The 14,285-nt window shown below is 42.8% G+C and overlaps 1 protein-coding gene across 1 annotated transcript in view; it reads right to left on the bottom strand.

The window, feature by feature from the left end:
• Window positions 1–2,916: 2,916 nt before the first annotated feature.
• The window catches only part of DUSP29 (dual specificity phosphatase 29), a 1,433,295-nt gene continuing 1,421,926 nt past the window's right edge, over window positions 2,917–14,285 (bottom strand). The window contains exons 5-6 of the mRNA XM_075349099.1: window positions 6,965–7,185; window positions 2,917–3,612 (exon numbers count right to left, since the gene is read on the bottom strand). Coding sequence (XP_075205214.1) covers window positions 3,377–3,612; window positions 6,965–7,185 — 457 coding nt within the window. The 3' untranslated portion in view covers window positions 2,917–3,376. The remainder of the gene's footprint in view (window positions 3,613–6,964; window positions 7,186–14,285) is intronic.

The following is a 14,285-nucleotide window of genomic DNA, read 5'->3' as shown; positions in this document are numbered from 1 at the left end:
GTCCTGGGGTATTTAACGGAGCTACAGGCACTTGTCTGACATTATGACTGAGGGCGTTAAGCCAGAAATGCGTAAACGTTAGTTGTGTACAGTTTGCTCATGCACGAACAATAAAGAAAGCACTGTCATTTCACCCAGCTGGATTTTCTCTTTCAGTGTTTGTTTTGCAGCCATTTCAGAGTCTGGATGATCAAGAGGTCCGGTGGTGGTGAGCTGAATTTTCAAGTTTATCACATTGTCTCTCCAGTAAAGGAGACAAACTCTAGCACAGCGCCACCTATTGGAAGTAGCGATCCTAAAAGTCACAAGTGGATTTTCGACAATCCTTTGCAATATGACTCAGGATATATAAGCCAGATCAGAATCCCAATTTGCAGACACGGTGTTTCGGGGTGCTTGCCCCTCGTCAGTGCAAAGTATGGGGGTGTCTGATCTGGCTCATGAGAAAGCTATGTGGGGACCACGGGGGAACACTATTCTCCTTAAGGAGACTTTGCAAGCCAGTCTGGCTGCCAGGTAAGGGGACTTATTCATGTACTGATGGTGACTCTGGTGATTTATTCATGTACTTTTAGTGATTCTAAGGATGTATTCATGTATCTTTGGAGGTTCTGGCAATGTATTCCTGCACTTATGGTGGATACGGTGATGTATTTCAGTACTGTTGGTATATCTGATGATGTATTTCTGTACTGTTGACTTGACAGATAACATGATACATAGCTACGTTAATAAAGTACTGTTCTTTCTGACAAAATAAGGATTACTTCAATTGTCTTTATGTTAGAGCATTAATTATAAAATGAAGCCCTGTAGCCGAATCCCAACAGTGTATAATATACTCTGTCAGGATTTGGCTCTGCTTGCTGATTTCAGCAGTAACCACATGCCCACTCATAAGTAATTTTAATATTTACGGTGAGGTGCCAACTAGCTTCTATTTCTGCTTCTCTCAGTGAAACAAAGACTGTAGTTTTTTCATTGAACATTGAGAGAATTAGGAAGAGCAGCTCATTGCCAGCTCCTCAGTATGCAGACATTTGTGAATACATTGGTGGAAGACGTAGCTGCTGACTCCCTTTTCCACCAGTCATCATGTGAGACAGCAGACTTGATGTTGTTACATCATCATGTGTCCTGTGCAGAAAGTCAGTATACAGGAGACCGTAACAGAGCATTGGGGGAACGAGAGTGAGGCATGTTTTGTTTTTTACCCATATGTGTATGGGATGTTAACATGTATATAGGAGTCTATGTATGGGCTAATACTGTATTAGGGGGCTATGTGAGGGTTTATAGAGTATTTAGGAGGCTATGTGGACACTCATACTTTATATAGTGGGTCTATTTGGGGCTAATACTGTATACAGATAGGCTATGTAGGGGTCTAAGACAGTATATAGAAAGGTTATGTGAGGACTGATACTGTGTTTGGGAGGCTATATGATGCTTGTCCTGTATATAAGAAGGATATAGGGGGTTCACACTGTGCATATACAAACTATGCGGGTGGTTCATACTGTATATATGGTGTTATGTGAGGGCTCATACTGAATTGTAGAGAGGCTATGTGAGGACTCATACTTTATATAGGGAGGCTATGTGGGTGTTCATATTATATATACAGAGCTTATCCCACTACATAGAGAGGCTATGTTGAGGCTCATACTATGTATAGGGGCCTATGTGGGGACTAATTTTGTATACAGAGAGGCTATGTGGGGGAGCACACTGCAAATATAGAGGCTATGTGTGGGCTCAAACTGTATATAGGGAGCTATGTGGGTGCTCATGCTGTATATAGCAGCCTAAATTAGGGTTCATATTGTTTATAGAGAAGCTATTTGGAGGATCACACTGTATATAGGGGACTATGTGGGGGCTCATACTGTATATAGGGGATTTTGTGGGATCTCATACTTTATATAGAGGGGCTATGTGGCGGCTAATACTGTATGTGGGAGGAGTGTGTGGGGGCTTTTACTGCATAAAGCGAGCTATGTGAGGGTTCATACTCTTTATAGAGTGCCATGCTTGGCTCATATTCTATATAAAGAGACTATGTGGGGGATTACATTGCATATATAGTGGCTATGTGGGGGCTCATACTGTATGTGGGAGGCCTGTGTGAGGGGCTTATACTGTATATATTGGGCTATATGAGGGTTTGTATTCTTTGTAGAGTGCCATGTTGAGCTCATATTCTATATAAAAAGGTCATGTGTTACATTGTATATAGAGTGGCTATGTGGTGCTCATACTGTATACAGGGGGCTATTTGGGGGCTCAAGCTGTATATAGGAGGTTACGTGGGGGACTCAGTGTATATAGCAGGGCTATGTGGGGGTCTCATACTGTATATAGTGGCCTGTGTGAGGGGTTACACTGTATATAGGAGGGCTTTGTGCGGACTCCTACTGTTTATAGGTGATGTCAGCATACTTGATTCTGTGATGTCAAGTGATAATATTATTATATATATAATAATGTTTAAAATTTTAATTAATATATTAAGATTATTATTGAGCAGAATTAATTTCAAACTATTGTTTCAGCCTCAACAAAAGTCACGGCCCCTTGGGAAAATGAATGAATCACCCATGGGTCTAGTGTATTTCATTTTGTGAACAGTACACCAAACTGATGTAGAAAAAAAAAAAAGTTTCTGTAGTGCTGTGTTTTACAGACAGCACCAAAACTAGGAGCAGCAAAAAGAGGATGTCACCCATTTGTCATATCCCGTGGAGCTGTGTACCAGAATGCTGTAGCAATTTACAAATGTGCAATTCTATTATGTGTAATTATAAAAATGACTGCCAGATTCCTGAATATTAGTGGTGGTACACAGTTATGGGCAAGTGACAACATTGTATAGTGCAGTGGGAACTCTACTTGTCATCAATACATACACACTAATGCTGTTATAAAGTCACTTTAATAGTAATTAAATATATAAATAATGTAAACAAATGTAGATGGAGAGCCACACTGTATCAGAAGTATAAACAATTAGATAAGTCAAGTCAAAATACTTTAATTCAGCATAGTTTTAGTATTAATTTTTATGACATTTCCTTCTGCCCTTTGGTACTCCATCCTCAGGATATCCAGAACTGACTTTTCTGTGTAAGACTATAGGTAAACACATGCTCTTAAAATGATGTAATTTGGAACAGAGCATGTAAAGAATCTTTCTCAATACTAGTATTGAAGTACTCCCATACCCCCAGTAGGACATAGTTCTGGACATCATGGATCTCATGATTACAATGGGGTGCCTGTATGATGGAAGCATAAAATTGAAAGAGAAACTAAACTAAATTTGCAGTGCTTTAGATTTCCATCACAAATTCTGATCTTGGATTATCATCCTTTATCATTCACTTTTGTCAAAACCATTTTCACCATCCCGTGCAGCTCGCCTCTCTAGGGCCAGTTGAATGTCCAGTTGACGTAACTGCTTGAGGAATCCCCGGTTGGGAAGAATACAGCGATGTTTCAGAACTTGTGTAATTGCATCAACAACTGTCATTTTTTCATAGATCATCAGGTAAGCCAGAACAAGAGAAGCAGAGCGGCTCCGGCCCATAGCACAGTGGACTAACACCTTAACTGCAAAGAAAAAAATATTCATTGTTTGTTGTATAACATTTTTTTCTATTCTTGAATAAGGACTATATTGTTGCTCTAGGGGTAACACAAGAAATAACACAGTTTTCACTGTACTGAGTGTCATTTAGAGAAATTTGGTTTCCAGGCTCTGCTGCCATTTCTCAATTACTGATCATATATTATGTTAGTAACAGAAATTTTCCAACAAACTCAAGCACAAACTTAAGAAGTGTAAATAAAGCCCTAAAGTGCAAATTTAGGCAGAAAAAAAGCCTTTTTACTTTCAAATGCTGTGGCATGGTTATAGGTGGGGCAAACAGCAGTTGCATCAAGGCTTTGGAGGGGTCCCAAAGGTTCCTTACCACATTTGTGGACTGTGGTATTATAAAAAGTATAAAGTAGGTTGGGGCTCTTTGAAGGCCTTGTCCTATTTCACGTAAGTGTAAGAAACATTGTAAAATACCTAAAATAACAAAAGTACTTATCCTACGGATTCCAGCACTGGCTCCCCACACCTGCTTCAGTCTCAGTGTTTTGGCTGCAGTGGTGATGTCACGTCACCGACATCCATCACTTAAATAATCATTGAGCTTGGAGGCTTATGCCATCTACCTTGGCACAGCTGCTGACCTCAGTGATTAGATACAGTGGTGATGGGTGCTGGCGACATGGCATCAATGCTGCAGCAAAAACTCTGAGACTCGACAAGTGAGAGGCATGTGGAGCTGGGTCCAACAGGATGGCTACTGTACCACCCCCATGCCAGCGGCCGAGCCGCTTGGATCCGGAGCCGCGGTGGCTTGAAGGGTCTCCAGACCCGAGGGTTTGCGCAGACATTCGAATTCAAAAGAAGGGGGGGTAGTTATGTACGGGGGATGTGTAAGTTCATGACGCCACCCACGGTGTGTGGTGATGTAGGAAACTATCGCTGCTGTTGGGGAGCCCGGTGACGATGGTGTAGCAGCAGGATGTTTAACCCCTCCGTGGGTAGGGGGTTTGTGCCCCGGGGTCTGTTGGGAATTGGTGAGGGGGGGTGCCGTTTGGTAGAATAAAAGGAGATTTTTCAGCGTACTCACTCAGTCCAAGAATAATAACTCCGACAGCTTGTAAACCAGAATTCTGAGCACCGCTGCAGCATGGAGGGAGCACACATGGATCCATGCCCTTGGTGTTGCTGTTAGCCTGTGGCCCTTTCTTTGGCACCTTATCACTAGTTGGACCCTCAAGCTTGAAACTTTTCGGGTCCCATTCACCCGTACGGAGTGATCTTGCTCTCAGGGTTTATGCATAGGATTTCTTTGGACTGTATTTGGGAAAGTCCTATCCCATCGGTGTGCTAGTACCCCAATTTTGGAGCGGGTTGGGATGAATCTTGAAGTCTTCACCCCCGTTGGGTAAATTACCGGGACGCGTGAAGCTAGTTCCCGGCCTAGGGTCCACGTACCCCGTCGTGCCCTGGCCCCTGCCCGGTGATGGCTCAAGGCCGCCGGCTGCCCTTTTCGGCAGTCCGTGCCTCTTGACACGATCCCCTGCGACTGGGGTTCCAGCTCCTACCAGGCCCAGACCAACGTCTGCCACCTAGTAAACTTCAGGAGCCCTGCTCTGGACCGGTGACCTCTCCTTCTCAAAGAGTCACCTTCCACCTCCTCCTCCTTTCACTCCTGTTTCACTTTCTCACTTTTCCCTACCAACCACCATGTGGGCAGCCCTATTCCCTTCAGGCCCCCCAATAGTGTGTCTGGTGGGTTCGGTGCAAAGTGTCCCTAAGATTTTGACTGGCTAAGTTGTTAGCAACACCAAAGGACCAGGATCCGTAACCAAGGAGGAGTGGATACTGTGCAGAAGGGCAGATTGCACAATACGCTGTGACGACCTGATAGGCCAGGGCGTCACAGCTACCTCCTCTTTTATTTGCAACATATGGAGCCACTTTCATGAATGTAGAAGCCCTCTTTAACTTTTTCTAAATAAGTTCTCTCCTTCTCTCTATTTGCAGACACGTGTTTTAGGGTGTTGCCTGGCTTAGCTTTTATATTAAGTTGTATGGCAAGCAAGGCTCATTAAAGAGGCGATATTGACTCTTAGGATTGCTACTTCTCGTGCATAGCACTGGAGTTCAAGTCCTCTTCCTCTATGAAAAAGCAATTTGAATATTTAAAGGGGTGGCCCAAAGTCAAACTAAGTTTCATTCTAAACCTCTATCTAAAGCTTTTTTCTAATATACTTGTATTAAAAAATTCCTAACATTCACTAACTACACTATTTGACTGGTATTCTATTTTTTCCTGTTTCCTGTGTGATAATGCTTCATTTGAGAATCCCAGTGCATGCTGGGATACTCGATCGAACACAGCATCATCAGAGCAGGGGGCAGATTCTGTGATCACTGTCACAGCCTTTCTCCCCTCCCTGAAATTAAACATCATCAGTGACTCTTTCAGGGTCTGTGGTCGTCCCTGCTGTATCCCTGCCGGCTCAATGCACTGTGTGATCTGCACAGTGAGAGATTCCCTTCTTGGGTCGGTAATAATCAGCCGGCGACAGAGCGATGTCAGAATACTCAGGGTGCAGGAGACTAGCGCTGCCCCTTTTAGTCACGTCACCGACTGATCTCTTGCATGACGGGTATTGACACCACTCTGTTGCCAGCTGTTTAGTGATCTGTGGTAACAAGACAGCAGATGTTGTCACTGTGCAAGTAGCGCAGAGCACAACTCACAGGGAGGAACACAGCAAGGATAAACACAACCCTTAACGTTTTATTTCAGGGAGGGAGCAGAGGCTGTAATACTAAGACAAGTCTCGCCCCCTGCTCGGATGACGCTTTGAGTATCCCAACATGCACTGGGATTCTCAAACAAAGCATCATCACACTGGAAATTGAAAAAAAAAAAAAGAGAATAGTAGTTGACAGTTTAGTTCGGGAAGAGTAGGGAACTTTCAATACAAGCATATTAGAAAATAGTTTAGATTACGGCATTACATGGATAGGGATTTAGAATGAAATTTAGTTTGACTTTGAAGCACCATTTTAAGATTCAGTAAAGTAGATTTTCTTTGGCCCCAAACATGCTACTTAGGAATCCTTTCTGGGACTGAACCACTGCTTACTGAAGCATAGTGATAGTGTTTGCCTACAGCTTCCTCCCATGGGAGCTTACTGTATAGGGATTTTTATGGCTTCCATTGAGATCAAAGTATCTGCATAGATCTACTTGCACTGCAGTCCTCCTAGGTGTATCTGCATCATGTTTTTGATTTATACTGAGAAGCAAAGAAGAGGATTTGGAATGCTATTTTTAATAATGGGTTCGAGAAAAATACATGCTGCCTACTTAAAATTTATACTTACTGTTTGATTTGTTTAGTGCCATGTGTATGAATTCAGCTGCAGGGTAGAAAAATTGACTAAGGTCAAAGCTGGGTAGGTCTGCTGCTTCCACGCCATAATACTCTATGTTCATATCGCTGTAATACTCTGCTCCAGTGTCCACATTCCAGCGCCCATGTGCTGCATTGAGAACATGAGTGAAGCCATTTTTCTCCAAACCATAGCGGTCCAATGCGGTTTTCCTAAAGCACAATTCAATGTCAATAATAAACTAAACAGATTTAAGCCCTTAGTGACCGACTCAATTTTCACTTTAAAAGGAGTATTCCGATCTTCAACACCCTATCCCAATATGTAGTAGGTGTAATAATAATATTAGCAAATACCTTCAATTAGAACTGCAGTATAGTTTTCCTGATTATCTATGTTGCTTATTTCATGTGCAGCCATAGAGATACACTGCACACTCAGTTGTATATGCTATATAAATTTATTATAAAGGGTTCAAAAAAGCCATGCAAAGGAAAACTATGAACTTAGAGACAAAAAATACTCTGACGTTTCGGCCACCGGCCTTGTTCACAGAGTACGCTGTAAAGTGGGGTACAAACAAAAAGAAATAAACAATGTTTACATAAATTGTTCAAACAACAGCTTTTTACAATAGTTGTCACAAAAAGAGAGTTTTTTTGGAAAGGGGGGGAGGGAAAAAAGGGCGTGAACAAAGATCATATATATCAGAAATGCATTTTATATATGAATGTATACACACATACATCAAGACTAGAGTAAACAAATCAATATGCAGCAGTGACAACCGCTTAAGGCGAGTCGGTAAATATACTGGAAAGGGGAAGGAACAAAGGAAATGGAGAGTGGAACAGGGGGGTATATAAACTGGTATCAGCATAATATGAAGGAAAGAAAGTTCAAATACGGAGGGTGATTCAACTGTATGGGGTAAGGCGATGAAGTAAAATAAGTATATTACCTGTCACTTATAGTTCTGAGTTCCAAGAGGAATTGCTACAGAGATATATAAGAGTATAGATAATGAGAGGTAGTAAGAGGAGGATATGTAGATAATGAAAGAGAAAAAAGATAGTTACCCGTGGCCATATGGTAATGGAGAGGTTGTAAAGATGAGGTGTCAAAGACGCTTAGGACATCTTATCTGTATATAAACCAGATAAGAGTCAGAATATTTAAGTTGAATAAAGAAAGTCATGAGATTAAGATCTTACCTGAGCCTATGTGTATGCCTGCGCTCACCTGCCTTGGCTGTTATCTTAGGAAGGCTGCTCTCAGCTGTGTCTGGGCGCTTTAAATGTAGTGACAGGTGGGAGGGGAAATGACTTGGTCCAATCCCGTATGTATGTGTCTGTCTAGTGTCTAGGACATGGTGGGGTATTTGCAAAGGGAGGTGACGTCACGCGCCTGCGCGGTCACTATCCCTTTGTGTCCGTAATGTGCTGAATCACGGGTTTAGAGGTGATGTCACGCGCTTGCGCAGACTGCACCTCTTTAACCCGTGGCTGAAGCCAGTAAACAAGGGCCAGGAAATGATCGCGCACATGTGCTACTCATCGCCGCCCGCTGTATTACTGGGAAGCAGAGTGCCGTGGGTTAGGGAGTGACGTCGCGCCCATGCGCAGACATCACCTCCTAACACAGTGGCTGGAACTCAGAACTATAAGTGACAGGTAGTATACTTATTTTACTTCATCGCCTTACCCCATACAGTTGAATCACCCTCCGTATTTGAACTTTCTTTCCTTCATATTATGCTGATACCAGTTTATATACCCCCCCGTTCCACTCTCCATTTCCTTTGTTCCTTCCCCTTTCCAGTATATTTACCGACTCGCCTTAAGCGGTTGTCACTGCTGCATATTGATTTGTTTACTCTAGTCTTGATGTATGTGTGTATACATTCATATATAAAATGCATTTCTGATATATATGATCTTTGTTCACGCCCTTTTTTCCCTCCCCCCCTTTCCAAAAAAACTCTCTTTTTGTGACAACTATTGTAAAAAGCTGTTGTTTGAACAATTTATGTAAACATTGTTTATTTCTTTTTGTTTGTACCCCACTTTACAGCGTACTCTGTGAACAAGGCCGGTGGCCGAAACGTCAGAGTATTTTTTGTCTCTAAGTTCATAGTTTTCCTTTGCATGGCTTTTTTGAACCCTTTATAATAAATTTATATAGCATATACAACTGAGTGTGTAGTGTATCTCTATGGTTATAATTGTGGGGTTTCCCCATTCACTAGCACCTCACCTCACAAAGTGTGCACGCCCCTTTTTTCCATTATCTATTACTGTGTCGGCTGTTGCACCTGTGAACACTGATGTCATCTGATATTTTTGCATATGATGATCAGACAAGCACTAATATTATTTCTAGAGTAACAAACTCCTCGGAGTTTCTTAAAATCCCTGCAAAGGAACTCAGAACACGAGATCTGGAGAAGGAGAAGAGGAGACTTATTTCATATGATCTACACTGCACTACCCTGGCAGCGTATTTTCGTCAGAACAAGATTCCGAGGGGCCTAAGGTGCCACCAGAAACCCACACTTTTTTCTGACAAAGAGGATTACTGTAAAAAGTTTCAAGGCATCCTTAATAAATGCTCTCTTGACATTATTACCTTGACTGTGGAACATCTTCAGATTGCCATTCAAGAATCGAAGGATAAAATTTCTGCTATTGAAGACCAATTGGCTACTACCCTGTCTACATCTGAATTACAGAATTTGAAAATTCAGCTTGACACAACCCTTGAGGAATTCAAGAAGTCTCTGCAGGAGAAGAAGAGACAGAAGTTTCAACGTGACAACGCAGATTATATCTCTAACAGGGTGTATCACTGGAACGAATCCACCGATAATAGACCATGGCGACGTGGCCCTGGTACACGACGACAAGACTCGGCCAGCTCTGGAAGCGACTCAAGTACCAGTATACGCACAGCCCCCCTTTTTTTAGGGAAAGGACAAAGAAAAAAACGCGGACAAGGAGGTCCTATCATCGCACCAACAGACAGGATCACACGCTCTCAAGTAAGACACCTAACTTAATCATCAATATTTCTGATTATACATTGTCCCATGCCGAAATGTTGTTACTGAATAAGGGCTTAACATTTTGCCCAACACCGTCCTGGGATACATTTGAACTAGAGGGTGATTTACAGAAATTTTACAGAAATATTAGACTGAAGGCCCACTTTGGCACACAGTCAGATATAGCAGCCCAACCGAGTACCTTGTCTGAGACATCACATACAACACTATGCATTGATCAATTGGGCTTGAGGAATAAGAGCAATTTTATGCCACCGCATACCAACCATGCGGTTGAGACTTACATTAGTCTAACCCAAAAAGATGTTAATCATCTTATTCATGACTATAAAATGAGGAAATATCCCACACACAACAACTTGAGTGAGATTGAGAGACAGGCACTTCATTCAATTCGCAATAACCCCAACATAATAATTAAACCAGCGGACAAAGGGGGAGGTATAGTTGTCATGAATAAATCTACTTATCTTGATGAAATCAAGAGACAATTATCAGATACCAATACTTACATTAAAATACCACAAGACCCTACTTTTAGAATCCAGCGTCTAATTCAAGATGTTCTCACTCATTTCTTAGCCAAAAGGGTCATTGATAATAAAACTGTTACATTTCTTACAAACTCTCACCCCATTACTCCAGTTTTTTACATCTTACCAAAGATACATAAATCTTTACAGAATCCTCCGGGACGCCCCATTGTAGCCTCCACGGACTCTGTGCTAGCACCCCTGTCTATATTCCTAGAGAAATTCCTCACACCTTTTGCCAAACAAACTAAGTCTTACATACTGGATATAGGTGATTTCCTGACTAAAATTAGAAATTTAAATTCCATACCACCTGATAGCATCTTGGCGACAATGGACGTAAATAGTTTATATACTTCCATTATTCATGAGCTTGGTATAGATGCGGTAAAATCTACATTAGAGGGATCCGACACAGCTAGAGACACTAGGGACCTGTGCCTACAACTACTCAACATTGTACTGAGGGAAAACTTCTTCCTCTTTGGGGATGAATATTTCCTTCAGACCCGTGGTACCGCGATGGGGTCCAATGTGGCCCCCGCATATGCTAACCTGTACATGAATGCCTTTGAGGTAGCTCATGTATACACTCACCCTCTTTTCGACAATATTATCTGTTGGTACCGTTATATCGACGATATCTTTTTCATTTGGAACAGTGACACAATCAACCTAGAAACCTTTATCGGTGATCTCAATTCCATTAGAGAGGAACTATCTTTTACCTACACCTTCAGTCACTCAGAGGTAGTTTTCCTAGATACTAGAATTTTCAAAAATCAACTGGGTACATTAAGCTCGGACATTTATACCAAACCGACTGATTGTAATGGATTACTCTCGTTTAATAGTTGCCACCCAAAAGCCATTAAAACCAGTTTACCCAGATCACAATTCACGAGGGTACGCCGAATTGTGATGGACAAAGAAGTTCTACCTCTCAGACTAGATGCTATGTCACAAAAATTTCAAGAACGAAATTACCCCCCTCTTCTATTAAAACAAGAAAGAGAACGAGCCCTGAACTTCAGGGATTCAGTTACTGAACCAAAATCACAAGTACAGCGGATTCCGTTCGTACACAAATACCATCCCATAGTACCCAAAGTACAGCATATCATTAAAAAACATTGGCCCCTTTTGAAGAAAGCATATCCTGATATTGACCCATTTGATCCACCGCCCCTTATGTGCATGAAAAGATCCCCTAATTTAAGGTATCACCTAATTAGAGCCGATATAGGCCCAATTCACCGTAGCTTATTTCAAACCTTTTTAGGCACAAAACGGACAGGGACTTTTCCCTGTCTGAGTTGTGCGGCTTGCTCTAATGTTATCAAGGGCAGTTCCGTAACCCACCCCAGAACTGGCAAATCCTATCCAATTAAAGATTTTTATACTTGTGATTCGAATTTTGTCATCTACATAGTTAAATGTCCATGTGGCCTACTTTATGTAGGCGAAACCACGCAACATGTACGTGATAGAATTGCCAGTCATAAGTCCACAATACGCTGCAATAAAACCTGGCTCCCAATTCCATACCATTTCAAAGAAGCTCGACACTCAGTTTCTCAATTGAGATTCCAAATTATAGAAAAAATAGAACGCCCGAGACGTGGTGGAAACCACATACGGCTTTTGAAACAAAGAGAGAGCTACTGGATCTATACACTGCATACACTAACTCCGTTTGGTCTCAACAGGGAAATTGAATGGTACGTGTAATGTATATCTAACATATTATCTATTTTCTCTAACAGATATGAATATATGATCTACAATAAAATGGATCCTCACTCCCCTGCTCCTCTTCCCCTCCCCTTATCCCGTCCTGATGGGTAAGACTGGTTCGGCACTCTCTTTTCTTTCTCCTCTCCCCCTTCTTTTTTTTTCCCCTTTTTTCCCCCTTTTTTTTCCCTGTTCTATCTTTACAACCCCTTTTTCCCTCCCCTTTCTTCATTTGTGATGGTAATGACGACTGCGCACAAGCATGACGCCAAACCCCCACTACGACTATAATAGGGTCTATGAGGACCACCATAATATTATATGACCACTTTTTTACATATTTAGTAACCTTGCCGGATGGGAAATGATGACCTTTGTCATCAATTCTACATCTGGGCTTATTTCCCCTACTACCGATGATAATTTTATGTATTTTTCCCTTGTCTAGATATGGCTCTATTTTGACAATGTTACTAATGATGAGTGTTGATATTCACTCATGTGCGCGGCGTTCTGTTCACACCTTAGCAGTCCTGACCCTCAGTAACATTGCGGGTCAATTATGGGGACCACGCATGCGCGGTACGTCTTTGCCTAGTTCTCCTTTTTCCAGCCACTGTGTTAGGAGGTGATGTCTGCGCATGGGCGCGACGTCACTCCCTAACCCACGGCACTCTGCTTCCCAGTAATACAGCGGGCGGCGATGAGTAGCGCATGTGCGCGATCATTTCCTGGCCCTTGTTTACTGGCTTCAGCCACGGGTTAAAGAGGTGCAGTCTGCGCAAGCGCGTGACATCACCTCTAAACCCGTGATTCAGCACATTACGGACACAAAGGGATAGTGACCGCGCAGGCGCGTGACGTCACCTCCCTTTGCAAATACCCCACCATGTCCTAGACACTAGACAGACACATACATACGGGATTGGACCACGTCATTTCCCCTCCCACCTGTCACTACATTTAAAGCGCCCAGACACAGCTGAGAGCAGCCTTCCTAAGATAACAGCCAAGGCAGGTGAGCGCAGGCATACACTAAAGGTCCAGTCACACTAAGCAACTTACCAGCGATCCCAACAACGATAGGGATCGCTGGTAAGTTGCTAGGAGGTTGCTGGTGAGCTGTCACACTGCGACGCTCCAGCGATCCCACCAGCAACCTGACCTGGCAGGGATCGCTGGAGCGTGGCTACACGAGTTGCTGGTGAGCTCACCAGCAACCAGTGACCAGCCCCCAGTCTCCTAGTTACAGCACACATCAGGTTAATTAACCCGATGTGTGCTGCAGCTAAATGTGCACAGAGCAGGGAGCAGCGCACACTGAGCGCTGGCTCCTTGCTCTCCTAGTTACAGCACACATCGGGTTAATTGCCTGATGTGTGCTGCAGCTACATGTGCACAGAGCAGGAGCCGGCACTGACAGTGAGAGCGGAGGAGGCTGGTATCAAAGGTAAATATCGGGTAACCAAGGACAGGGCTTCTTGGTTACCCGATGTTTACATTAGTTACCAGCCTCTGCAGAAGCCGGCTCCTGCTGCCTGCACATTTAGTTGTTGCTGTCTCGCTGTCACACACAGCGATCTGTGCTTCACAGCAGGACAGCAACAACTAAAAAATGGCCCAGGACATTCAGCAACAACCAACGACCTCACAGCAGGGGCCAGGTTGTTGCTGGATGTCACACACAGCAACATCGCTAGCAACGTCACAAAAGTTGTTCGTTACCAGCGATGTTGCTAGCGATGTTGCTTAGTGTGACGGGGCCTATAGGCTCAGGTAAGATCTTAATCTCATGACTTTCTTTATTCAACTTAAATATTCTGACTCTTATCTGGTTTATATACAGATAAGATGTCCTAAGCGTCTTTGACACCTCATCTTTACAACCTCTCCATTACCATATGGCCACAGGTAACTATCTTTTTTCTCTTTCATTATCTACATATCCTCCTCTTACTACCTCTCATTATCTATACTCATA

Source organism: Anomaloglossus baeobatrachus, chromosome 5 (assembly GCF_048569485.1).
Source record: "Anomaloglossus baeobatrachus isolate aAnoBae1 chromosome 5, aAnoBae1.hap1, whole genome shotgun sequence".
NCBI lineage: Eukaryota > Metazoa > Chordata > Amphibia > Anura > Aromobatidae > Anomaloglossus > Anomaloglossus baeobatrachus.
The sequence above is the reverse complement of the archived record's forward strand: the minus strand, read 5'-3'. Positions and strand labels throughout refer to the sequence as shown.